The 25781-nt window shown below is 46.3% G+C and overlaps 1 protein-coding gene across 5 annotated transcripts in view; it reads left to right on the top strand.

The window, feature by feature from the left end:
- GMEB2 (glucocorticoid modulatory element binding protein 2) overlaps positions 1 to 6369 on the top strand; it is a 30032-nt gene extending 23663 nt beyond the window's left edge. For all 5 annotated transcript variants that reach the window (XM_066587400.1, XM_066587399.1, XM_066587398.1 and 2 more), the window contains 2 exons: positions 2501 to 2623; positions 5439 to 6369. In XM_066587400.1, the coding sequence (XP_066443497.1) occupies positions 2501 to 2623; positions 5439 to 6079 (764 nt within the window). In that variant the 3' untranslated portion in view covers positions 6080 to 6369. The remainder of the gene's footprint in view (positions 1 to 2500; positions 2624 to 5438) is intronic.
- The last annotated feature ends 19412 nt before the right edge of the window (positions 6370 to 25781 follow it).

Genomic DNA, 25781 nt, shown 5'->3' with positions numbered 1-25781 from the left:
AGGGGTATAGCTGGTAAGAGTGACTAGCTAGTGGCAGCATCTATACCCAAGGTCTTCTGTGTTCCCCAATGAATGTGACAAGAAAGGTATTTTACCGTAAGTAATAGAAAACCTTTTTTTCTGATGAAGCCCCTTTGTGACTGTTTGGGACATCTGGAAGAATGATTGTCCGGAGAAGACTACCATGAGTCCTGTGTTATGCCAACAGTAAAGCATCCTGAGACCATTCATGTGTGGGGTTGCTTTTCATCCAAGGGAGTGAAAATATACCAAATAGAGAATGGTACCTAAACATTCTCCAAGAGCAGCGCCTCCCAACCGCCCCCGGGAGCAGCGCCTCCCAACCGCCCCCGGGAGCAGCGCCTCCCAACCGCCCCCGGGAGCAGCGCCTCCCAACCGCCCCCGGGAGCAGCGCCTCCCAACCGCCCCCGGGAGCAGCGCCTCCCAACCGCCCCCGGGAGCAGCGCCTCCTAACCGCCCCCGGGAGCAGCGCCTCCTAACCGCCCCCGGGAGCAGCGCCTCCCAACCAAGGAGTAATCTGGTGGTGAATGATACTTTTTCCAGCATGATGGACACCATGTTAGAAGGCAAAAGTGATAATGAAGTGGCTTGGTGAACAAAACATTGACATTCTGGATCCTGGGCAAGGAAACTCCCCAGAATTCAGGCCCATTGAAAACCTACAGTCAATCGTCAAAAAACGGGTGAACAAACGCAGAAATTGTGATGAACTCTAAGCACTGATAGGAAGAATGGGTCGTCCTCGGTCAGGATTTGGCCCAGAAGCAGATATCCAACATGCCGAGGCGAACTGCAGAAGTCTGGAAACAAGGGTCAACACAAAATATTGAGTCTTTGCCTAAACGTCATGTATTTGTCAATAAAAGGTTAAAAATTTATGAAATGCTTATAATTGTACTTCAGTAACCATAGAAACATCTGACTATGGCCTCCTGCACACAGGCGGGACGGACCCGGCATGTGGGATTCCCGCAGCGGAGTTCGTCCCGGTGCCTGGCCAGTGACCCATGCGTAGCTGTCCGTCAGCGATTACTTCAATGGAAGCTGGCCGTGCGTAACCCGCACAAAATTGCAACATGCTTCGCAGTCCGGAGGCGGACTCCGCAATGCAAATACGCCCGTGTGCAGGAGACCTTAGGGTGCTTTTACACTTGTACTGGGAATTCTGCTTTCTTGCTTCGTTTAGGTAGCAGGAAAGGGGAATCCGTGCGGCCAAACAGTTCCATCTGTGGACTGAACCATACTGCGCTGGAGGCCCCCATTGACTATAATTGAGTCCGCCCAGTGCTTTCTCTTCTGTTATTTGCACCCGGATCTGCTATGGTTCCAACACAGATGTGAAACCACCCTAAGAAATGTTAAAACCCTGAAGCAACAAATAACCAAAATTTGTGTCCGTCTCTAAACCTTTGGCCGTGACTGTGGCTGTTGGCCTATGCATTTACAGCCAACTGCATTCTATTGTGTGATAACCTGCTCTACTCAAGTGTGTTCAGTAATTATAGCGTTCTCTCAGCATACAGTATTAATTGGTGCCAGGGCGACCATTGTATGTCAAAAATATTTTATGTTGGAACCATAACTCTGGGGGATCACGGTATTCCATTTGTGTCATTATGCACTGAAAATTGTGATCTACTGCTGGGATGTTGTAAGCTATACGCTGTTGTAGGCTAAACAAGGCTCAGCCTCCCGATTCAGAGATCACAATTGGGCATTGTATTAAAGGGGTTGTCCCGCGGCAGCAAGTGGGTCTATACACTTCTGTATGGCCATATTAATGCACTTTGTAATGTACATTGTGCATTAATTATGAGCCATACAGAAGTTATCAAAAGTTTTATACTTACCTGCTCCGTTGCTGGCGTCCTCGTCTCCATGGTGCCGACTAATTTTCGGCCTCCGATGGCCAAATTAGCCGCGCTTGCGCAGTCCGGGTCTTCTTCTTTTATGAATGGGATCGCTCGTGCAGGATGCCGGCTCCGTGTAGCTCCGCCCCGTCACGTGCCGATTCCAGCCAATCAGGAGGCTGGAATCGGCAATGGACCGCACAGAAGAGCTGCGGTCCACGGAGGGAGCAGACCCCGGCGGCCATCTTCAGCAGGTGAGTATGAAGACGCCGGACCGCCGGGATTCAGGTAAGCGCTGTGCTGTTTGTTTTTTTAACCCCTGCATCGGGGTTGTCTCGCGCCGAATGGGGGGGGGGGTTAAGAGAAAAAAAAAACCTGTTTCGGCGCGGGACAACCCCTTTAATGCAGGAGATTATTTTTAGCCGGGACCAGCATGTCCACATTCAGGATTTGTTTTATGATCTAGTAATTGGCTGCCTTGGGTCAGGAATGAATCCACTCCAGAGTGGGAAGGAATGAATCGCAGCGGACAGCCAGGAGTCACCGTTGCCACAATCTCCTCTCCCATGTCTCAGGCTAATCCTGGAACACAGGATAAACCTCTCAATCGCATCTCTTCTCTTTTTCAGATGCCATGTTACTCAACAACATTGTCCAAAATTTTGGGATGTTGGACCTCATTAAGAAAGTGTTAGCCAGTCACAAGAGCCAAATGGACCGGTCCAGAGAGCAATACACAAGGGACTTGGCAGGTACCGTTTCCCAGATACTGTTGTGCTTATTATTTGGGTCATGCCTAGTAGTTCAAGGGGATTTGTCCGGGTTCCAGTTAGTAGTTTATCAGAAACTGTGAAGATCTAGAATTAATCTACATTATATGGTTATATGCCTTTTAGATAAGCCAAGTTATTGGGCATAGACTTTTGCCGGAGCATTGAGATATGTAAAAGGGTCGGCAATCAGCGTGTCCGCTGATCATATCTTTTTAGTCAGCATTAAAATGCTCGCTAACCAGCTGTAAATCTCACCCTGCAATTAAAGGGAACACGTCATCAGTTTTTCACCTATTAAACCCCCTACACAGTTTAAACAATTATGGAATGGGCATTTTCCAAATTATTGTTTTGGAAATCCTATTCAAAGAATAGCTGCAAAACGAAGGTTTTCAATTCTCCCACACTGCATGCAAATTACAGGCAATCAGTCCCGTCGGCAGGTCTGCATATCTGCCCAAACCTCTCCTTTCTCTGCGCCGGTCACATGGAGACATCCTCTGTCATCAACACCACAATCTGAAAATTAAGCTGTACTTACCCTTCTGTGACCGCTGGTATGCAGGGCTGCAGCCTGCTGCAGTCCCAATGATTGCTGTGACAGATGATGTCATAGGAAATCAGAGGACCACTGCAGCCAACGAGAGGCTGCAGAGTTGCTGCTCGTTCTCCTGGCATCGGCGCTCACATCATAAGTGCCATGATGCCATTAGTTCAAGAGCATGACTCTGCAGCCTCTCATCGGCTGCGTTGGACATGTGATTTTCCTGTGACATCCTCTGCAGCGCTGGATCCCGGTGGCCGTGGAGGGGTAAGTATAGCTCTGTTTACTATTTTCATACAGGAAGTCCTATTGAAAAAAAAGACTTGTCCAGTAGCGAGGCCACCCCTTTAACCAATTTACCCCAAAATTGTGTAGTTGAGAAATGCAACTGCATAAAAAAGTTACAGTGACAGAAGAAAAGTTATGGCTCTCAGCAGGGGGCTAAGCTTCATCCAGCATATTCTTGGTTGATTCTGAGGTAACGTATTTGCTGTGAAAGTGCCATTATAACTGTTATCCAGAGAGGGAAATAGCCGATGCAGTCCTGGTCCAGTGGTGCCAGCACCTCCAGTTCCAGTCTGGTTCCAACACCGGGTCAGGTGATATGAATACCTCATTGTTGGTGGCATCATCGCAGGAAGGCTGCCTATTCGGCTCCTTTCAATGACTAAACCAGCGTCGTCCTCTGTCACGGTTGATGGATAGACAGAGAAAGGGATTGGTTTAGTTATTGAAGTAAGTTGAACGCCAGCCCCCCACAGTGACATTACAGATAACGAGCTGATGCTATGTGACTAGGTGTCGGAACCGGGTCAGAATCGGAGTTGCCAGCACCGCTGGAAGACTGAATCGGAGCAAGTATTTACGTCAATGGACAGCTCGTTTTTAACCTTCAAGGAAGTGAAACAAATAAATCCCGGCCCCAGTTGGACGTGGGGGGGTCTCACAGTCTTCTATATACTGTGGTTCAATATATTGTGCAATAATGAACTGAATGTTTACAATAACTTGTTTTTATTAATTTTCAGGTTATAAATAATTTAAAAACTTGGGAATAATTAACTTTTATTTATATATTTTAGTTATGTTGCATAATAAAGGGGGGGAGGGGTAGTACGCGACCAGAAATCTAGAATCAGGAAGGGTCTGTGAGACTCCAAATCCACAGTTAAAGGTTGAGGCCTCCTGCCCACGGCTGTGTCAGACTCCACTGGCAGAATATCACAGCGAAGTCTGACATGGCACCCCGCAAAGACCCCATACTCACCTCTCCGGATCTGCCGCGAGAGTCTTGTGCGGCGCGCCAGCGCACATGCGCAGTGCAGAGCAGCGCATAACGTGCGGGTGGTGATGCATAATCTCGCAATACTTCTGCTGTGCTAGCGGAAGTATCGCGTGACGGACGGCTTCTATTGACTACAATGGAAGCCAGTTGCGCGTTTTTCCACGGCAAATAGAACATGTCACAATTTCTTTCGCACTGCGAAATTCCGCGTTAGAATTCTGCAGCGTGAACAATGCAACGCAAAAAGCTATTCTCTTCATCAGAACCTAATAGCTGCGGAATAACGCCGCTGATTGCTGCCACAAAATCCGTCCGTGGGCAGTAGCCCTAAGGCTAGAGCTGATTTTGCCATCATGCTTTTTCTTTGTGCTGGATGGTCTCCAGGGTCCACAGACTTGAGCGTAACCTGCTCTTGCTCTGACTTTAGACTGGCGCCTTGGAGAGGTTGGTTTCACTGGCTGGGCATACCCGTAGGGAACATTTTCCCCCTTAAAGAGGTATTCTGGGCATTTACTATTGATCGGCAGGGATCTGCCATTCAGGATCCATGCTGATCATCTAATCTTCCGGTTTGCTGTCTTTGAAGCCCGACTGCACGTCGTCATCTGTGGTAAAGGCTGGAAGTGTAACAGATGGCTTCACTCCCATTGAAATCAAATGAAGCGATGCCTCCTATTATACTTCCAGCCCTGACCACTGATGACTATGTCCAGTCCCGCTGCACTGTACGCAGGCCGGAGGATCAACTGATCAGCAGGGATCCTGAGCAGTGGATCCCTGCCGATATACTATTGATGACCTAGCCTTAGTATAGGTCATGAATAGTAAAAGCCCAGAATACCCCTTTAAGTTCATATTCGTCCTAATCTAGAAACAGAACCCCCTGGAAATCTTGGGGTGCAGATTGATGTGGAGTAGCCTTTCCTCATTTTCACAGAGTAATGTCAGTCTCCCTCCTTTTTCAGCATTGGAGCAGCAGTGCGATGAGCATCGACGAAGAGCCAAGGAACTGAAACACAAATCCCAGCACCTAAACAACGTCCTGATGACCCTAACGCCAGTCAGCGTGCCGCCTCCCATGAAACGACCACGGTTAACCAGAGCCACTTCAGGTCCTGCCGCCATCAGCTCCCAGAGCTCCTGTCATACAGCACAGATCACCCTGCCACAAGGAATGTCCCTCTCTCAGCTGACCGGCCTCCCCTTCTCTAAAGTACTTTCCACCTCCATCCCATCCTCCTCCAGCTCCACGGTCATAAACAAAAACTCTAGCTCTCAGGCCAGCTCGCCCTCCTCCCCCATTTTGGGGGGTTATACTATCCTCACCCCTTCAGGGAGCTCTTTTCCCAGTACGCTGGAGATTCACCCCGACTCCTCCAACCTCACCGTCCTGAGTACTGCAGCTGTGCAAGACAGTAACACCGTTCTCAAAGTAGTGAGTCCCATCCAGTTGCTGACGCTACAGGGACTGGGTGCCACGATACAGAACCTGGCCCAGATAGCACCGGCTGGGAGCACTATAGTAGCCGTGCCCTGCGAATCCAGGGATGGAGAAGAGGAACATACCACCATACAAGTGACGTCATTGTCTGACGGCACGGAATAGACTTGGGAGCCCCGTTTTGTGCGTGTTTAAGGTGCCATGTTTTTGAGAGCGAAATGAGAAAGCTGGATGAACCAAAGAGGATTGAGGGGAGGCCTGCAGCATGTTGCACAGAACTATACTGCAGATCATTCTGACACTGGAGAAGTGACATTGTTTTGGTGTTGAGCTCTTCCTGTGGGCAATCTGAAAGTACTTATGTTCGCTCTTTTTTTCCCGTACTCGCGCCATATTTTGCAAGTAGAATTTCCCAGACCTCAGTGTTATTAAAGTCGGACGCCAACGATGTAGAATGGTATCGAGCAATGGCCTCTGTACTCCGAGAATCGATTAGGCGGCAAATATGAGACCCAAAACTGCAGTAAGGAGTAATAAATATTATATACTGCACAATATGGCGGCGATAGTAGAGGAATGAGGTTTGCCATACCTCACATCTCGTTTGTGTTACATCGTCATCTAAGAAGGGAGCCATTACTAAAGAGAATGTAGGCAGGATCTAGTGACATTGGTACGGTGACCGTCTCCACTGTTGGTGGACTAGAATGAAGTTTTGGAGTTTGAGAAATACAAAAAGTTCACATCGCATTTTGTAAAGCAAGAAAAAAAGTTTTTTTTTCTCCAGCTGCGATCTATGCACTTGCTGGTGCTCATAGTTCCACAGCATCCCAAGGCTTCCTCTTTTGTGCCCCATGGACATAGCTGTATCTTAAGACAAGATTGAGAATAAGATGTTCCCAGTATTCAGGAAAGAAGTGAGAGTTTTAGCCCTTTTCCTTAGAGTTCAGGTTAGTAGTTCTTAGACTTTTCATAGTTTCTTTTTAAGATTCTGCAAGTGCCCTCTGACCATGTAAATAACTACGTCTTACAAGTACGTTCACACGTAGCAGTGCAAATGGTGCAAATTTTCAACAGCAGAAGATCCCCCACTAAAAACCAGACAATTAGGGTATGTTTACACGGGCGGTAATGCTGTGGAATGTCTGCCGCGGATATTCCACAGTATTTGCGCATCTAAAACATAGTCAATATCCGCACCATTTCCACGGCGTGTAAACACACCCTAAGGCTATATTCACACAATGGAATTCTCCGCTTCAATTCTGTCTCTAAAAACCACTGTTAAATCTGCAGCTTTTTGCCACTGATTCGCACACGGGTTTAGCCTTGTCAATGGGCAGAATCCGCGAGCAGAAAATCGCATCTCTGCGTAAGAAGTAACATGTCACTTCTTAACACAGTAACCCATCGGAATTCCACATATGGATTTTCCACTTTAACGGGGCTAAATCCACATGCAGGTTTACGTGGTTTTTTGGAGGCAGAATTCATGCTGAAAATTCTGCGACGAACTCCACCATGTGAACGTTCCCTAAAGATATATTGAACCCTAAGCTGTCCTCCAACATGAGACAGACCTTAGAAAATAAGATTGGTGACTAGAAGCCATAGTGTTGACATAAGTGCCCAAGCACCTTTAAAGGGGTTGATCAGTTGGGATCTGCTGCTCAGGTTCTCTGGAGATCCGCTGTTATCCAGCATGCTGTCAGTCTGGACAGAGTTGGAAGCTGAGAACTACATCCTTGTTCCAGCGGCTCAAGTTGGTATTGCATTGAAATCCATGGGAGGTGCAATTACCAACCCAGGCCGCTGCAATTTAGACAAAGCTGTCAGCTTCCGACTCCATCCATACTGACTGCCACCTGGAGGGCAGGTGATCAGTGGGGGGTTCCAAGCAATAGTTCAGTTCCAGACAACCCCTATGTGCACCTTTAGTGTTGCATGCTGGGGAAAAAAAACCTTTAAAAGAGTTGTTTGCAACAAAGGGTTCTCCAAGCATTGTAACACTATAACTCCCAGCATGCAAATGTCAGGCCATGCTGGGAATCATACTGGACAATAGTTGGAGACCCACGGCTTTTTCCGCCCCTTGTAATTTTCTGATGCGCTAAAGATGGACTATGCCTTTAACCCGTGATACTCTGTAAGAATGGCAAAGACGCCAGCGGCAGTTCCAGCGTCATTCAGTATCTTGGTGACACTCTAGCTGCAAAGTCAGGCAAGCTGAGTTTATGTTGAACCCCAACACAACAACCATTGAAAGCTGGAAATAAGGTGTTTACGTTGTGCGAAGTATCCATAGGGGGCGCAATATTCGGTTTCTAACATTACCAGAAAAGTTATATTAGGTATCTGATGTGTCCCTGTAGTCATCGGTGTTGCCTACATCCATCGCAATCACTCACGGCTTGGCTCCAAGGCGGGCAATCCCTTGGCACTGTTGAAACTTAAAGGGGGTACTTCCATCATGTAAAGTGCTTTTGATCGATGGGGGTCTGTACTCTGGGACTACACTGAAGCTGAGAATGAAAGGGCCTCAGTGCTGATTTTAGCATCGGCTCCCTGCCGGCGTCTTCCTGCCTTACAGTTCGCAGCCACCTGACTGTAGGGAAATGCAGCATAACCCCATTCAAGTAAATGAGACGAGTTGTGCTGTAGGAAACACCTCGAAAGGGGCTTGGGGTTGAATCAACGCTACAGCAACTTCATTTTCAGAGTCAGTGGGAATCTGACGTTTGGAGACCATCCTAGCAATACGCCATCACTTCAGTAGAAAGAAATACCGCTTTAAAGGCCATGTCCACCTTTGAATACCATTTGAGAGTGCGCTAGGTAATCCGAAAGACTTCAGAGCCCTTAACTTTTTTTTATATTCTGTCATGTTGTGGACGTGTTTCCCCATCATTCCGCACTCAGTACCCCATAATGGCAAAGTGACAACAGAATGTTAGAAATCTTTGTCAATTTTTTATAAATGAAAACCTAAAAATTAAAAACATTCTGCATTGACATAAGTATTCACACTCCGTACTTAGTTGCAGCACCTTTGGCAGCGATTCCAGATTACAGTCTTCTTGGCTTTGATGCCACAAAGTTTGCACCCCTGGATTTGGGAATTTTCTGGGCTCTTGTCGGGTAGGATGGGGGCTGTCTGTGGAAGCTGTGGTCAGGTCTCTCCAGAGATGTTCCTTTGGGTTCAGGGCTCTGGCTGGGCCACTCAAGGACATTCACAGAGTTGTCTCTAACCCCCTCCTGTGTTGTCTTGGCTGGGGTCTTAGGGTCATTGTCTTGTTGGTAGGTGAACCTTCTGTTCAGTCTGAGGTTCATTGTTCTCTGGATCAGGTCTTCATTATCTCTGTACTTTGCTCCTTTCAGCTTTCCATCGACCCTGACTGGTCTCCCCTCCTCCAGCATGATTCTCCACTACCAGGCTTCACTGTAGGGATGGTTTCTATCCACCCTGACCGGTCTCTTCTCCCCCAGCATGATGCTCCACCACCAGGCTTCACTGTAGGCAAAAATAGCCAATTAGTCACAGCACACACAACACCTTGTATTGAAAGGAAGGATAGTCCTGAGTAAATGGTGCACGCCCAAAGAGATCCTGGATCCTTGGATCAGATGTGATGTAGAACCACACGGAAAGAAGAAGAGCAGCACTCCAGGGAATTATATCACAGAGATATCTTTATTGTGCCCACAGACAACGTTTCAACCCCAAGTTACACGGGTCTTGACAGGACTTGACAATGACCCGTGTAACTTCGGGTTGAACCGTTGTCTGTGGGCACAATAAAAATATCTCTGTGATATAATTCCCTGGAGTGCTGCTCTTCTCCTTTCCGTAGGCTTCACTGTAGGGATGGTATTAGACAGATGATGAACAGCGCCTGGTTTCCATCCACCCTGACCGGTCTACCCTCCCCTAGCATGATGCTCCACCACCAGGCTTCACTGTAGGGATGGTATTAGGCCGGTGATTAGCAGCGCATCATTTCCTCCAGACAGAATGCTTAGAATGGAGGCCAGAAATTCCATCTTGGTGTCATCAGAGCATAGAATCTTGTATCTGGCAGTCTGAGGGCCTTTAGATGCTTTTTGGTAACTTTAGGTGGCTTTGATGTGTCTTACTGAGGAGGCTTCTTTCTGGCCACTTTGCCATACAGCCCAGAATGGTGGAGGCTGCAGTGATGGTCGACCTTCTGGAAGTTTCTCCCATTTGCCCACAGGTTCTTTGGAGCTTAGCCAGAGTGACCGTTGGGTTCTTGGTCTCCTCTCTTACTGAGGCCCTTCTTCCCCGATTACTTAGTTTGGTGGGTCGGCGGCTGTACGAAGAGACCTGGTTGTTCTTCTATGTAAGAATTGTGGCTCTTGGGAACTTTCAGGGCAGCAGAAATGTTTTGTAGCTTCTCTAGATCTGTACCTCCACACAATCCTGTCTCTGAGCTCTACAGGCAGGTCTGATGTGCTCATGACTTGGTTTTGGCTCTGGTATGCATTGACATAGAATCATAGAATGGTAGAGTTGGAAGGGACCTCCAGGCTCATCGTGTCCAACTCCCTGCTCAGTGCAGGATCACTAAATCATCCCATACAGATACTTCTCCAGCCTTTGTTTGAAGACTTCCATTAAAGGAGAACTCGCCACCTCCCGTGGTAACCTGTTCCACTCATTGATCCCCTCACTGTCTAATATCTAATCTGTGTCTCCTCCCTTTCAGTTTCATCCCATTGCCTCTAGTCTTTCCTTGTGCAGATGAGAATAGGGCTGATCCCTCTGCACTGTGACAGCCCTTCAGATATTTGTAGACAGCTATTAAGTCTCCTCTCAGCCTTCTCTTCTGCAAGCTAAACATTCCCAGATCCTTTAACTGTTCCTCATAGGACATGATTTGCCGGCCGCTCACTGTCTTGGTAACTCTTCTCTGAACTTGCTCCAGTTTGTCTAGGTCTGGGGTGCCCAGAAGTGGACATTTGTGAGTGGTGAGACCTTATATAGACAGGGGGGGTCTTATGTCCAGTCAGCTGAATTTACCACAGGTAACTCCAATCAAGGTGCAGAACATCTCAAAAAATGATCAAGAGAAATGGATGGCCCTGGAGCTAAATTTCAAGTCATATGAAATAATGTGAATGCCTATGTCAATGCAAAATGTTGGTTCATTTTTTAAAAATTGACAAAAATTTCTACTATTCTGTGGTCACTTTGTCATTATAGGTTACTAAGTGCAGAATGATGGGGGAAATTAGATTTTTTTTTTTTGATTTGGGCAAGGCCACAACATTAAATGTGAAAGAGTCTGAAAACTTTCCAAATGCTTTGTATAAAATAAATATATGCATAATTATATTAAAACATTATTTATCCTGAGTTACATCCTGTATTCTACTCCAGAGCTGCACTCGATGTCTTGGTAGTTGTCACTGGAAACAGTTGACCAGATTATTTCCAGAAACCTACAACACTTCAGCTGAGCTTCCCAGAATGCAAACCTCCACAGCAAGTTCTATGCAGACACTGAGCAAGCAGGGGCCGGCTTGGAGATTTCAGTGCTGAAGCCTGCAGAATATTGAGTGCAGCTCTAAAGTATAATACAGGATTTAGCTCAGGAGCAGTACAGGATAAGTAATGTATGTACACAGTGACTCCATCAGCAGAACAGTGAGTGCAGCTCTGGGGTATAATACAGGATGTAACTCAGGATCAGTACAGGATAAGTAATGCATGTATACAGTGACTCTACTAGCAGAACAGTGAGTGCAGCTCTGGGGTGTAATACAGAATGGAACTCGTTGCAAAATCCGATATGCGAACTGTTGAATGTCGCTCAAAGGTGGTTGTGCTCTTTAACAAGGGAAGATACCAATAGCGAACAGCAATTACGCAAATCTATGATGATATCTGAAAATTTCATTTTCCGACTTCTTTTAGTGCCTAGATCTACGTGTCCTCGTGTGTCAGTGCAATTCAACTGGCATCACGAGACGTCTCACAGGAAGATGTAACGTGTCCTAGAAAACGTGAAGAATAAAACACTGAAACACTTTTGTCTGAGTTTCGTATTTATTTTCTGCAGACCGATGTGGTGGACATGATGGCACTCCTACACTAACAGCCACCTGTCTCTAAAAGGAGCCATGCCATTCTAAACATGTGCAATGACTTGAAATAATAGACCTGTACTGACCTTACTACAGTCCTCGCTGTCCCCATTTACTTTCAAGCAGCAGACCAGTGTCTCATCCTCACATTATCCTTGTGCCTGCCCAGCCCCACACAAGCTCAATCTCAAAGCACAATCGTTAACAATCCCTAAAAGAAGGAAGAATGGGAAGCATTTAAAGAGACCAGGATGGATGAACACAGAACTTGCACACATGTTAAAAACAAAGAAAAATATGTTTATCAAATGGAAAGAGGGGGAAATATCTAAAGAAGAATATAATGCGGTCTGCAGAAACTGTAGGGCAAGTGTCAGAAAAGCTAAAGCTAATAATGAATTGGGGCTTGCAACAGAGTCCAAAAGCAATAGAAAAGGATTTGGGGTGTGTGTCAAAAGCAAAAGAAAAGTCAAAGATGCTATAGGATGCGTACAAGATGAAAATGGTGACTTGGTTAAGAATGATGTTGAGAAGGATGGACTTTTAAATTCTTTTTTGTATCTCTTTTCTCTCAGAAAGTAGATAGAACATCAACTGATCTTCCCTGTGCTATTGAGGTAATAAAAGAATGCAGGCTATCTGTAAGCAGAGGGATGGTGAGAGAACACTTTGCTAACTTAAATGAATTCAAGTCTCAAGGTCCAGATGAATTACATCCTAGGATACTAAAGGAAGCAGCAGAGGTAATTGCTGAACCACTCGCCATCATTTTTGAAAATTCCTGGAGAACAGGAGAAGTCCCAGAAGATTGGTAAAGGGCAAATGTTGTCCCTATCTTCAAAAAAAGGGAAGAAGGTGGATCCAGGAAACTACAGGCCTGTGAGCCTGACTTCTATACCGGGAAAGGTCTTTGAACAAATTATTAAACAGCATGTATGCAAGTACTTGGATGAAAAGGGAGTAATTAAACAGAGCCAGCATGGGTTTGTAACAAACAAGTCATGTCAGACTAATCTAATTTCCTTCTATAACAGAATCACTGACTGGGTTGATCAGGGAAATGCGATGGATATAGTTTATCTTGACTTTAGTAAAGCATTTGACAAAGTATCTCATACTATACTTATTGAAAAAATATCAAATATGGGATTGACAAGCCAACTGTCAGGTGGATTCACAACTGGCTGAGTGATCGTACTCAAAGAGTGGTCATAAATGGCTGCACATCCAAGTGGGAGAATGTATTAAGGGGGGTACCACAAGGCTCTGTCCTAGGCCCAGTGTTGTTCAACATTTTTATAAATGATCTGGAGGAGGGAATTGATGGGAAGCTGATCAAATTTGCTGATGACACAAAGCTAGGAGGATTAGCTAACACTAGGGAAGAGAGAGAGAGTATTTTAAAAGATCTAGAAAAGCATGCATAGTGTGCAGCGACTAACAGAATGGTATTTAACAAGGAAAAATGCAAAGTCCTACATCTGGGCAAGAAAAATGAAGAAAGCACATACAGAATGGGAGGAAAAAGACTTGGGTATACTAATAGATCATAGACTGAACATGAGTCAACAATTTGATGCAGCAGCCAAAAAGGCAAACACAACTCTGGGATGTATTAAGAGAAGCATAGAGTCTAGATCGCGTGACGTCATTATTCCCCTCTACTCTTCCTTGGTCAGACCTCATCTGGAATACTGTGTCCAATTCTGGGCACCCCACTTTACAAAAGACATAGACAAACTGGAGCAAGTTCAGAGAAGAGTTACCAAGATGGTGAGCGGTCTGCAAATCATGTACTATGAAGAACTGTTTGAGGATCTGGGAATGTTTTGCTTGCAAAACAGAAGGCTGAGAGGAGATTTAATAGCTGTATACAAATATCCGAAGGGCTGTCACACTGCAGAGGGATCAGCCCTATTCTCATCTGCACAAGGAAAGACTAGAAGCAATGGGCTGAAACTGAAAGGGAGGAGACACAGATTAGATATTAGACAGTGAGAGTGAATAATGAGTGGAACAGGTTACCACGGGAGGTGGTGAGTTCTCCTTCAATGGAAATGCTGGACAGACATCTGTCTGGGATGATTTAGTGAATCCTGCACTGAGCAGGGGGTTGGACCCAATGAGCCTGGAGGTCCCTTCCAACTCTACCATTCTATGAAGCTCCCGCTACTCCATCTACGTTTCTACTGCCTTGCTCTCTTTACCGCCCAGGTACCCTAGCACTCCCCTCTTCCCTCTCCTTGTATCTGCACTGCCCCACGCTGCAGTTACTCCATGTCTGTCTCTTCTCTCGTTCACTACACCTGAGCTCTCGTTTATCATTACACCGGTGCCCCTCATCCCCATTATTACACCTGAGCTCTCGTTTATCATTACACCGGTGCCCCTCATCCCCATTATTACACCTGAGCTCTCACCTATTATTACATCGGTCTTCCTCATTCCAATTATTACACCTGAGCTCTTACCTATCATTACATCTGTTCCCCTCGTCCCCATTATTACACCTGAGCTCTCACCTATCATTGTATCGGTGCCCCCTATTCACCCTTATTACACCTGAGCTCTCACCTATCATTGTATCGGTGCCCCCTATTCACCCTTATTACACCAGAGCTCTCACCTATCATTACATCGGTGCCCCCTATTCACCCTTATTACACCTAAGCTCTCATCTATCATTGCACCAGTGCCCCCTATTCACCCTTATTACACCTGAGCTCTTACCTATCATTGCATCGGTGCCCCCTATTCACCCTTATTACACCTGAGCTCTCACCTATCATTACATCGGTGCCCCCTATTGACCCTTATTACACCTGAGCTCTAACCTATCATTGCATCGGTGCCCCCTATTCACCCTTATTACACCTGAGCTCTCACCTATCATTACATCGGTGCCCCCTATTCACCCTTATTACACCTAAGCTCTCGCCTATCAATGCATCGTTGCCCCCTATTCACCCTTATTACACCTGACCTTCTACCTATCATTGCATCGTTGCCCCCTATTCACCCTTATTACACCTGAGCTCTCGCCTATCATTGCATCGGTGCCCCCTATTCACCCTTATTACACCTGACTTCTAACCTATCATTGCATCGGTGCCCTCTATTCACCATTATTACACCTGAGCTCTCACCTATCATTGCATCGGTGCCCCCTATTCACCCTTATTACACCTGACCTCTCACCTATCATTGCATCGGTGCCCCCTATTCACCCTTATTACACCTGACCTCTAACCTATCATTGCATCGGTGCCCCCTATTCATCCTTATTACACCTGAGCTCTCGCCTATCATTGCATCGGTGCCCCCTATTCACCCTTATTACACCTAAGCTCTCACCTATCAATGCATCGGTGCCCCCTATTCATCCTTATTACACCTGAGCTCTCACCTATCATTGCATCGGTGCCCCCTATTCATCCTTATTACACCTGAGTTCTCACCTATCATTGCATCGGTGCCCCCTATTCATCCTTATTACACCTGAGCTCTCACCTATCATTGCATCGGTGCCCCCTATTCACCCTTATTACACCTGACCTCTAACCTATCATTGCATCGGTGCCCCCTATTCACCCTTATTACACCTGAGCTCTCACCTATCATTGCATCGGTGCCCCCTATTCACCCTTATTACACCTGAGCTCTCACCTATCATTGCATCGGTGCCCCCTATTCACCCTTATTACACCTGAGCTCTCACCTATCATTGCATCGGTGCCCTCTATTCACCATTATTACACCTGAGCTCTCGCCTATCATTACATCGGTGCCCCCTATTCATCCTTATTACACCTGAGCTCTCACCTATCATTGCATCGGTGCCCCCTATTCACCCTTATTACACCTGACCTCCAACCTATCATTGCATCGGTGCCCCCTATTCATCCTTATTACACCTGAGCTCTCACCTATCATTGCATCGGTGCCCCCTATTCATCCTTATTACACCTGAGCTCTCACCTATCATTGCATCGGTGCCCCTATTCATCCTTATTACACCTGAGCTCTCACCTATCATTGTATCAGTGCCCCCTATTCATCCTTATTACACCTGAGCTCTCACCTATCATTGCATCGGTGCCCCCTATTCATCCTTATTACACCTGAGCTCTCACCTATCATCGCATCGGTGCCCCCTATTCATCCTTATTACACCTGAGCTCTCACCTATCATTACATCGGTGCCCCCTATTCACCATTATTACACCTGAGCTCTCACCTATCATTGCATCGGTGCCCCCTATTCATCCTTATTACACCTGAGCTCTCACCTATCATTGCATCGGTGCCCCCTTTTTCTACTATTTTTTTAATTCTTTATTTTGGTTTTAAGGAAACATTTTGAACTTCAGAAAAATAAAACCTTTTAATATATGCTACACCCATCCTGAGGTATTACAGATAGGTGCTGCTGCGATAAATATCCAATGGTTCTCCATTTGTGTCTATGTGAAGAGGGGCGTGGCGGTAATATGCTAACGGAGCTCCTCTTATGTATCTCTGGTTCAATTAACTAAAACTGGCATAATAATTTAGTGGTTTGCAGTGTCCCATTACCAGAGTCCTTGTTACACCCCAGTGCAAAGTTGTCGTGTGGTTTCATATAGCATAATATGTATTGTTCGTATCCTGCACTGCACTGCCAGACATATAAGGCTGGGTTCTCACGGGACGGAAATCTCGCAGTTTGGCTGCACCAAAAAAATCGCGAGATTTCCGTGGGAGAGCCGCAGCTTCAAAACCTGTAGCATTTTGCCACGGGTTTTGGAGCGGTTCGGCCGCCGGCATTCCGCTGCGGCTTTCTCTCCCCATAGAGAGGAGTGAGGCCGTAGAGGAAAAAAGAAAATAATTGACATGCCGTGAAATTGAATTGCGCGCCTCATGTCTGTTTCTGTCTGGCTTTGCAAAAATCTCGTCCACACGGCTGGCTAATCCCGGGATTAGGAGCTGTGAGCGGAATTGCCGCACGGAAATTCCACAGCAATTCCGTCCCGTGTGAACCCAGCCTAAGGGTTAAATTGTACAGATGAGATGTGATTTTGGTTATCAAGCAGATGTTGCAGAGTTCCACATCCCCCAGGAATGTGGGAGGGACCCGACAGCAAGGAGAGTTAGTTGTTTCTTGGAGGGGGAAGGGGGTAGAGTAACATGTGAGCTAAGAACAAAGGGCAGACAGAGAGAGAGCTCCTGGGACCTTAACCCACTCTGCCATTTTTGTGCCAGTCCACGCTGTGAAGGGGATTACTGTGTGATCAGCCCTGAGGAAGAGAGACAGAGCTGAAGCCAAAGACAGAGAGGATAAGTCGTACAAGGACCTCCTTGCGTATGCTGTTTGATGGAAACCGTATTAGTCAGCTAGCACGCTGATGAATTGTCCACGCATGCGTCCTTCCAGGTACCACGTGACGGAACGGAATTGTGCGTACCAAGTGAATATTGTAATGCGATTTGAATGGAGCCCCACAGCAGAGGTTAATCTAAATTGGACGGTGCATGTCAAGAATTGAATCGAACTGTTAGCAAAGATATTCCTGCTACCAGCTAAGTAAGAGACATTCCCAAGAGCATCATAGACTGTATCTCCAATAACTCTGCTGAAGAAGCCACCTTTAAAGTCACGATAACCAAATGATCATCCATCTACTGCTTATTCGTAATACCTCACGTTATGCTTTCATTGACTCGTAACCTGGAATGTACATAGGCGATTGTACATACATAAGTTAAAGCTGTTTCACGAAATCCCAGTGTCAGAAGTCCATCCTGCCCAACGTATAACTGAAGCAGCTCCCTTGACAAAAGGGTATTTTGTGGAGCCCGGGACCCTCAGGTTAGTGAAGCCACCCTGCCACGTGACATGAGAACTACAGCCCTGTTAGCCTGTTGTATTAACCCCTGCTGCACTACAAGTATACATACAACTGTAAATAAGGGGTAAGGCGGATCTGGGTGGCTTGTGAGCCGAGGAACGGGGAGATGTGAATGAAGTAGAAGAGGGGAACAACATATAAATATGAAAAAAAGAGGCAGGGGTGAGGGGAACCAGAGGGTACGGAGGAGAGGGAGGGGAAAGTTACGTCTGATACCTTAAGAGAGATTTATACTCAGCTGTATATTGAAATGTTATCCATGGAGCCCACAATGAGACGAAGGAGTCGTGAGTATCCTGGAGCGACGCGGTGGGATCCTCCATCTCCATTGTCTCATCCACCCTGTGTATCCAGTGGGACAGTGTCTGAATCGTGACCGATTATCAAAAAGCAGGTATACATGGTCTAGCAGCGTTGATAAAATATGTTAATATAGATTTAAGGTACATCTTTGGTGGTATGTCTGTAAGGTGCAGGAGATGCAGAAGCAATTTTGGTATTGCTAGATGTAAAACTTAACAGATTGTCTTATGGACATCCTGCCAGAAGTTTTCCAGTTGTTGACACCCCCAAAACATATCGGGCAAGGAGCCCCTGTCCCCATGACATCGCCAGCACGTGGGGGAACTGACGGGAACATTTTAGTGAGAGAGTATTTTGTAGCCGGCTTTTTGATATCTGCTGGTGATGGAGGATTTAATAATAATAATAATAAACTTTATTTGTATAGCGCCAACATATTCCGCAGCGCTTACATAGACAGGGGGGATACAGAAAGACAAAAGTACAAACATCACAGAACCACGGTTACATAGTAATCAGTTGATGGAAACAATAGGGGTGAGGGTCCTGCTCCAACGAGCTTACATACTACAAGTAATGGGGTGATACAGAGGGTAAAGGGGCTGGAGATGTGCCCGGTATGGCGAAGTGTGAGCGATGTTATACACATAGACAATGGTCAGACATTTAGCCGTGTGACGGCAGAAACGGTGTGACTGCAGGAGCGGTTTATGATGGCTAGCAGGGATTGCAGTCAGTAGGTCAGGGAGCATGTTATCAGGCGGAGTACTGAGAGGTTTTTTTCTTAGGGAATGCGGTATGCCTCCCTGAAGAGGTGCGTTTTTAGAGCACGCCTGAAGTTCTGCGATTCCTGGATTGCTCGGGTAGCCTTTGGTAGTGCATTCCAGAGGACCGGTGCTGCTCTGGAGAAGTCTTGGAGGCGGGAATGAGAAGTTCGAATGAAAGGGGCGCTCAGTCTGGTTTCGTTAGCAGAGCGGAGAGCCCGGGCTGGTTGATGGATTGAGAGGAGGGAGGCGATATAGGGTGGCGCTGCGCTGTGGAGGGCTTTGTGGATGAAGGTAGCGAGTTTGAATTGAATTCTGTATTTAACGGGCAGCCAGTGCAGTGACTGGCACAGGGCAGAGGCGTCCGAGTAGCGGCTGGACAGGAAGATGAGCCTGGCTGCCGCATTCAGGATGGACTGGAGAGGGTAGAGTCTGGTGCAGGGGAGGCCGATCAGCAACGAGTTGCAGTAATCGAGCCGGGAGTGGATGAGGGCGACAATAAGCGTTTTTAACGTCTCCACAGTGAGAAAAGAGCGGATTCTTGCGATGTTCTTGAGGTGCAGCTGACATGTTCGGGCCAGAGATTGGATGTAGGGGGCAAAAGAGAGATCAGAGTCAAATATGACCCCAAGGCAGCGGGCGTGTTGTCTAGGAGTTATGGTGGCGCCACACACTGAGATGGAGATGTCAGGAGGAGGTCGGTTAGTGGAGGGTGGAAATACCAGTAAGTCAGTTTTAGAGAGGTTTAGTTTTAGGTATAGAGAGGACATAGTGTTAGAGACAGCGGACAGACAGTCGGTGATGTTTTGGAGGAAGGGTGCAGAGATGTCACGGGCAGAGGTGTATAGCTGGGTGTCATCGGCGTACAGGTGGTATTGGAGGCCAAAACTCCTGATGGTTTGTCCAATAGGGGCTGTGTAGATAGAGAAGAGAAGGGGGCCAAGGACTGAGCCCTGGGGGACCCCAACAACAAGGGGAAGAGGAGGGGAGGTAGAGCCAGCAAAGGAGACACTGAAAGAGCGGTCAGATAGGTAAGAGGAGAACTAGGAGAGGGCAGTGTCCTTTAGGCCAATGGAGCGTAGCATACTGAGGAGGAGTTTGTGGTCAACAGTGTCAAACGCTGCAGAGAGGTCGAGGAGGATCAGTAGGGAGTAATCGCCCCTCGATTACTGAGTGAGGATTTATGAGTGAATTCAAATATTTTGTCTATCTGGGATGGAGAGAATGTGCAGTCAAGGTCCTTCTCGCATTTAGTCAAGTATTGTGGTTTGAGACCAATTGGCAGGGAGGTTACAAGGATGTAAAAGTCAGATAAAGTATCGCGTATAGGTCTTTAACCCATGCACACAGACTCAAAGTGAGTTAGTTCCCTGGTAAAATCTAGGGGTGGGGGAAGGGTAGCAAGGAAATGTGAGAGCTGCGCGGAGCTCCAGAAATCCAGAGGGGATGGGTCTGCTATGTCCAGTGATAGCAACTTGTGTCTTGCCAAGAAATGTGTAGCCCTACATCTGCCGGCTAGTCTCTGTATGAGAAAGGGTCCCTACGCTAACCCCATTGGAAATCACGTGTTACCCACTACCGGAAGTAATGACGATGGGGATATTTTTGGCTAGCCAAAGAGATGCCTGCAGATATGGAGAGTTGGTCCTATTGTAGGGTGACCCGACAGTGCATGCGGTACGTTCCTGGCAATAGGTTCAGGGCGATCTTAGTAATATGTTGCTCCAGATAGGCCCACAACTTAAGGTCAACATGACAACACCAATCTAGTACTCTTTGAAGGAGGGATGCCTCATAATATTTTTTGATGTCCAGGAGATCTACACCACCTCTGTTTTTGAGGAGGAAGAGGACAGAGCGACTTAGAGATGGTGGGTTGTTTCCCCAGATATAATGTGTAAATGCTGAGTCCACGAATTGAAAATATTTATTGGGTACTTTTATTGGGAGGGCCAGAAAGAAGTATAGGAAATGTGGGAGAACGTTCAGTTTGAGGATTGTACAGTAGCCAAACCAGGAGTGTGATTTTGTAGACCATTTTGAAAGGTCCTTTTTGACTGTGGATAAAAGCTGATAATTGAGAGAGGATAGAGAGGCAAGGTGCTTCGGGATCCATACACCCTGTTATTTCAGAGCCTCTGGGGACCATCTGAAAGGGAAGTATTGGCTAGTAGTTCCTGTAGTGAGGACTGGGAGAGATGTTTGCAGGGAGCTTATCAGGAAAAGACGATAATCTGCGCAGACAGTAATTTCCGTTTCCCTTTTCCTGGTGTTTAGGCCCCTTTATATCTAGGTTGTCCCTTTATCCCCTCAGAAAGGGCTCTTGGGTAAGGACAAAAATCAATGGTGAAAGGGGTCATCCTTGTCAGGTACCATTACCTATATTGAAGGGTGTAGTTAGTATTCCGTTTACTTTTGTGGAGGTGGTGGGGGATTTGTAGAGGGCAGAAATCCAGGACAGCATTACTGGGCCTAGACCGATCAATTTGAGGACCGAGAGAAGAAGTGGCCACCCCACCGGGTTGAAAGCCTTTTCTGCATTTGGGCGTATTGCACATGGGTGTATTATTTATTTGGGTGTAATGGATGCAGTTAAGGATGTTGACTGTATTGTCTATGGCCTTCCTGGATGGTATGAACCCCCAACTGATATGCGTGTATCAATTCTCCAAGAAATGGGGCTAGCCGAGAGGCAATAATTTTGGAAAATAATTTCAGGTCTATGTTAAGTAGCGAGATAGGGCAATAGCTAGCACAAAGATTGGGGTCTTTACCCTCTTTATGGATGACTGTAATGTGGGCATGCGTTATGTCTATGGGAATACGTTGTCCATTGGCTATGGCATTAAACGCATTGACTATAAGGTCACAAAGCAGTTCCCGATATCTATTATAGTAGGGAACAGTGAAGCCATCTATCCCTGGAGCCTTGCCGGATGGCATTGAGGTCAGAACGGCTATTACTTAATCTTTCTTGATCGAGAGTTCCAATCCAGCGATCTGTTCCGCTTTTAATGACGGCATTCCTGAGTCTGACAAATAGTCCTCTATTAACTCTTTCAGGGTAGGGTCACAGGGATCTTGTGGGAAGGGGGTGGGGGTAAGGTTGTAAAGTTTTGAATAAAACCTGGCAAATTCTTCTGCTATTTTGTTAAGGTCCGATGTGGGGGAAATATTGGACTAGTGGATTGACGGTATAAGATTATAAACCCTGTATTGTCTTAGGGAATTCGCCAGAAGCTTACTGCACTTATTTCCATATTCATAGAAATGTTGTCTTCCATATCTCTGGGAAGCTTTAACTTTCAGGTTAAGTTTGTCTTGAAGGCGTTTGTGGGCTAAGGTAAGCTGGGACTGGAGGGCAATGGCCTGAGATTGATTGTGGGCTCTTTCTAATTATGTTATCTCTGATTTAAGGACTTTAATAACTTCCTGGGAGTGTTCTTTTTTCTTCTATTCTCCATATCTCACCAATATACCCCTGATCACACATTTGTGAGTGGCCCATACTGTCATTGGGGATGTGTCCTCCGGGAGGGTCTCCTGAAAGTAGTAAGGCGGTTCCCGCCTGACATCCGAAGCCACTAAAGGATGCTGGAAAAGGGACTTGTTTAGGCGCCAGTTCCATGTACTGGGGAGTCCGTGAAGGGAGGACATAGAGACATGGAGTATAGCGTGATCTGAGAATGTGATGGCGTCTATTGATGAGGAGCGTAGTAGAGGGACATCCGAATGTCATACAAAAGAGTAGTCTATTCATGAGAATACATCGTGAAAGGGTAAATAAAATATGTAATCCCTAGCTGATATGTTTAGCGTTCACCAGACAACAATCAATTGATATGTGCGGAGTAAGTATTTCATAGGAGGACAACAAATGGCAAGTCCCACGGGACTCATCTAGTAGGGGATCAATGGCTATCTTGAAGTCGCCCCTCAGAATCAATGTACCCTCTGCAAAGAAGTCTAATTTTTAGGATATACAATATATCCCTGTCGATATTGATCTCTATGGTAGGAGGTCTGGAGAGGAAATGGTTGAAGATTTTGATAACTAATGGGCGAAGGTTCTTTGAAGCAACTGATTCGGGGATCCATCAGATTTTTATATTGTTCCTTCTCTCCCTATTTTCTTGGTCTTCCATTTGGATGATGATAGACCTGTTTAAAGTTTTTTAGATCGCCAATGTTTCCTTGGCTTTTAAAAGTGTCTCGTCTATGGAGGCTGAAGTTTGCTCAGAGGAAGATATACGAGTGAAGAGCTTCCGCAATCCAGATCTGAGCTCTGTCAGGACCCTCTCCTGTGTGGACTCGACTCTGGACATCAAGTTCTAGATCTCTCTTTGTAGGGAGGTCCAGGAGTAATGCCTCTAAGCCCCTGCGTCTCGGCTGGAGGAGTCAGAGGAGCCATTGACCGGATAGCCTGTGTAACTGCATTGGTCGCTGGCTGCATCTTATGTGGCAGGGGCTATGTTGTATAAGCCCATACATTGTGAGGTGGGGGACAATTCTACAGCTGCAGTATCATTTCTGTGATCTCTACTGTACCTCTGTGCTGGCTGTCTTTCGGGAGCACTTGTGCTTTCTCTCTATCTCAGACCTGCAGGGGTTAGTCCCCCTGCTACTCTGCTGGAGGTGCTTATTTACTTGTGCAGGGGCTTTTTGTCTGTCCCATTCCCCTCTGGGTATCCCTGGGGTAGTGCAGCTGGCTTCTCTAGGGTTAAGACCCCCGTAGAGCCCCGGTCTGTAGCTGATGGTTCAGCTGAATTTCCCTAGTGGGCAGGAGAGTGCTGTGGTGGCCGGCACTGTGCCAAGTCTGGGGCTGTGGGCTCTTTGTGTGTGCAGGAGGAGAGTCCTGTCGGCTGCCAGTGATTCGGGTGTTGAGGTCTGCGGATGCTGCAGAGTGGAGGGGCTCAGCGTCCTCTGAGCTCCCTGATCCGGCACCATCTTTGGACTCAGGGTTGCAGGCACGTGTGGGAGCTTATTGTTCAGAAACGCCTTTTGTCTTTTTTTACTGGAGTGACCTCCGGGGTCTGTCTGCGTTTAGGGCACCTTGCCTTCTCTCTGAGCCTTGGAGTGGGGTCTAGATGAGAGGCTTTATGAGCTAAGTATATTGTTCCAGGCCTAAGAGCTCAGCAAGCTGTTTCCTCACAGCTCCATGTTCAAGCCACACTCCCTAGTCCCCCTTATTACACCTGAGCTCTCAGCTATCATTACATCGGTGCCCCCTATTCACCCTTATTACATCTGAGCTCTCAACTATCATTATATCAGTGCCCCCCCCTTCTTATTACACTGAGTTCTCACTTATCATTACATCGGTGCCCTATATTCTTCCTTATTACACCGGAGCTCTCACCTATCATTACATCGGTGCTCCCTATTCCCCCTTATTACACCTGATCTGTTACCTATCATTTCATTGGTCCACTTAGTCTCTCTTATTACATGAGCTCTCAAATATCATCACATTGGTGCCCCCTATTACTCTTGAGCTCTCAACTGGCATTATATTGGCCCCCCTATTCACCCTTATTACATCTGAGCTCTCATAGAATCATAGAATGTTAGAGTTGAAAGGGACCGCCAGGGTCGTCGGGTCCAACCCCCTGCTCAGTGCAGGATTGACTAAATCATCCCAGACAGATGTCTGTCCAGTCTCTGTTTGAAGACTTACATTGAAGGAGAACTCACCACCTCTTGTGGCTTTTGTCATAGAAGGAAATTAGATTAGTCTGACATGACTTGTTTGTTACAAACCCATGCTGGCTCTGGTTAATTACTCCATTTTCATCCAAGTAATGGCATACATGCTGTTTATTAATTTGTTCAAAGATCATTCCTGGTATAGAAGTCAGGCTCACCGGCCTGTAGTTTCCTGGATCCTACTTCTCCCTGTTTTAGAAGATAGGGACAACATTTGTCCTTTTCCAATCTTCCGGGACTTCTCCTGTTCTCCAGGAATTATCAAAAATTATGGCGAGTGGTTCAGCAATGCTGCTTACCTCTGCTGCTTCTCTTAGTATTTTAGGAAGTAATTCATCTAGATCTGGAGACCTGAATTCATGTAAGTTAGCGAAGTGTTCCCTTTCCATGTCTTTGCTTATAGATAGTCTGCATTCTTTTATTCCCCCAATAGCAAAGGGAAGATTAGCTGATGTTACATTTACTTTCTGAGAGAAAACACATACAAAATAGGAATTTAAAAGTTCGGCCTTCATCATTCTTAACTAATATACCATTTTCATCCTGCAAACATCCTACAACATCTTTGACTTTTCTTTTGTTTTTGACATACCCCAAAAATCCTTTTTATTGCTTTTGGCCTCTGTTACAAGCCTCAATTCATTATCAGCGTTACCTTTTCAGACACTTGCCCTACAGTTTCTGCAGATTGCATTATATTCTTCTTTAGATATTCCCCTTCTTTCCATTTGATAAACATATTTTTCTTCCTTTTTAACATGTCTGCAAGTTCTGTGTTCATCCATCCTGGTTTCTATAAATGCTTCCCATTCTTCCTTCTTTTAGGGATTGTTAAAGATTGTGCTTTCAGAATCTCATTTCGCAATATTTCCCAACCAATATTTCTCTTACCTATCCTTACATCGGTCCACCCTAGTCCCTCTTATTACATGAGCTCTCACCTATCCTTACATCGGTCCACCCTAGTCCCTCTTTATTACATGAGCTCTCACCTATCCTTACATCGGTCCACCCTGGTCCCTCCTATTACATGAGCTCTCACCTATCCTTACATCGGTCCACCCTAGTCCCTCTTATTACATGAGCTCTCACCTATCCTTA

This window comes from Eleutherodactylus coqui, chromosome 13 (assembly GCF_035609145.1).
Source record: "Eleutherodactylus coqui strain aEleCoq1 chromosome 13, aEleCoq1.hap1, whole genome shotgun sequence".
Taxonomy (NCBI): domain Eukaryota; kingdom Metazoa; phylum Chordata; class Amphibia; order Anura; family Eleutherodactylidae; genus Eleutherodactylus; species Eleutherodactylus coqui.
This window is presented reverse-complemented; position numbering and strand designations above follow the sequence as displayed.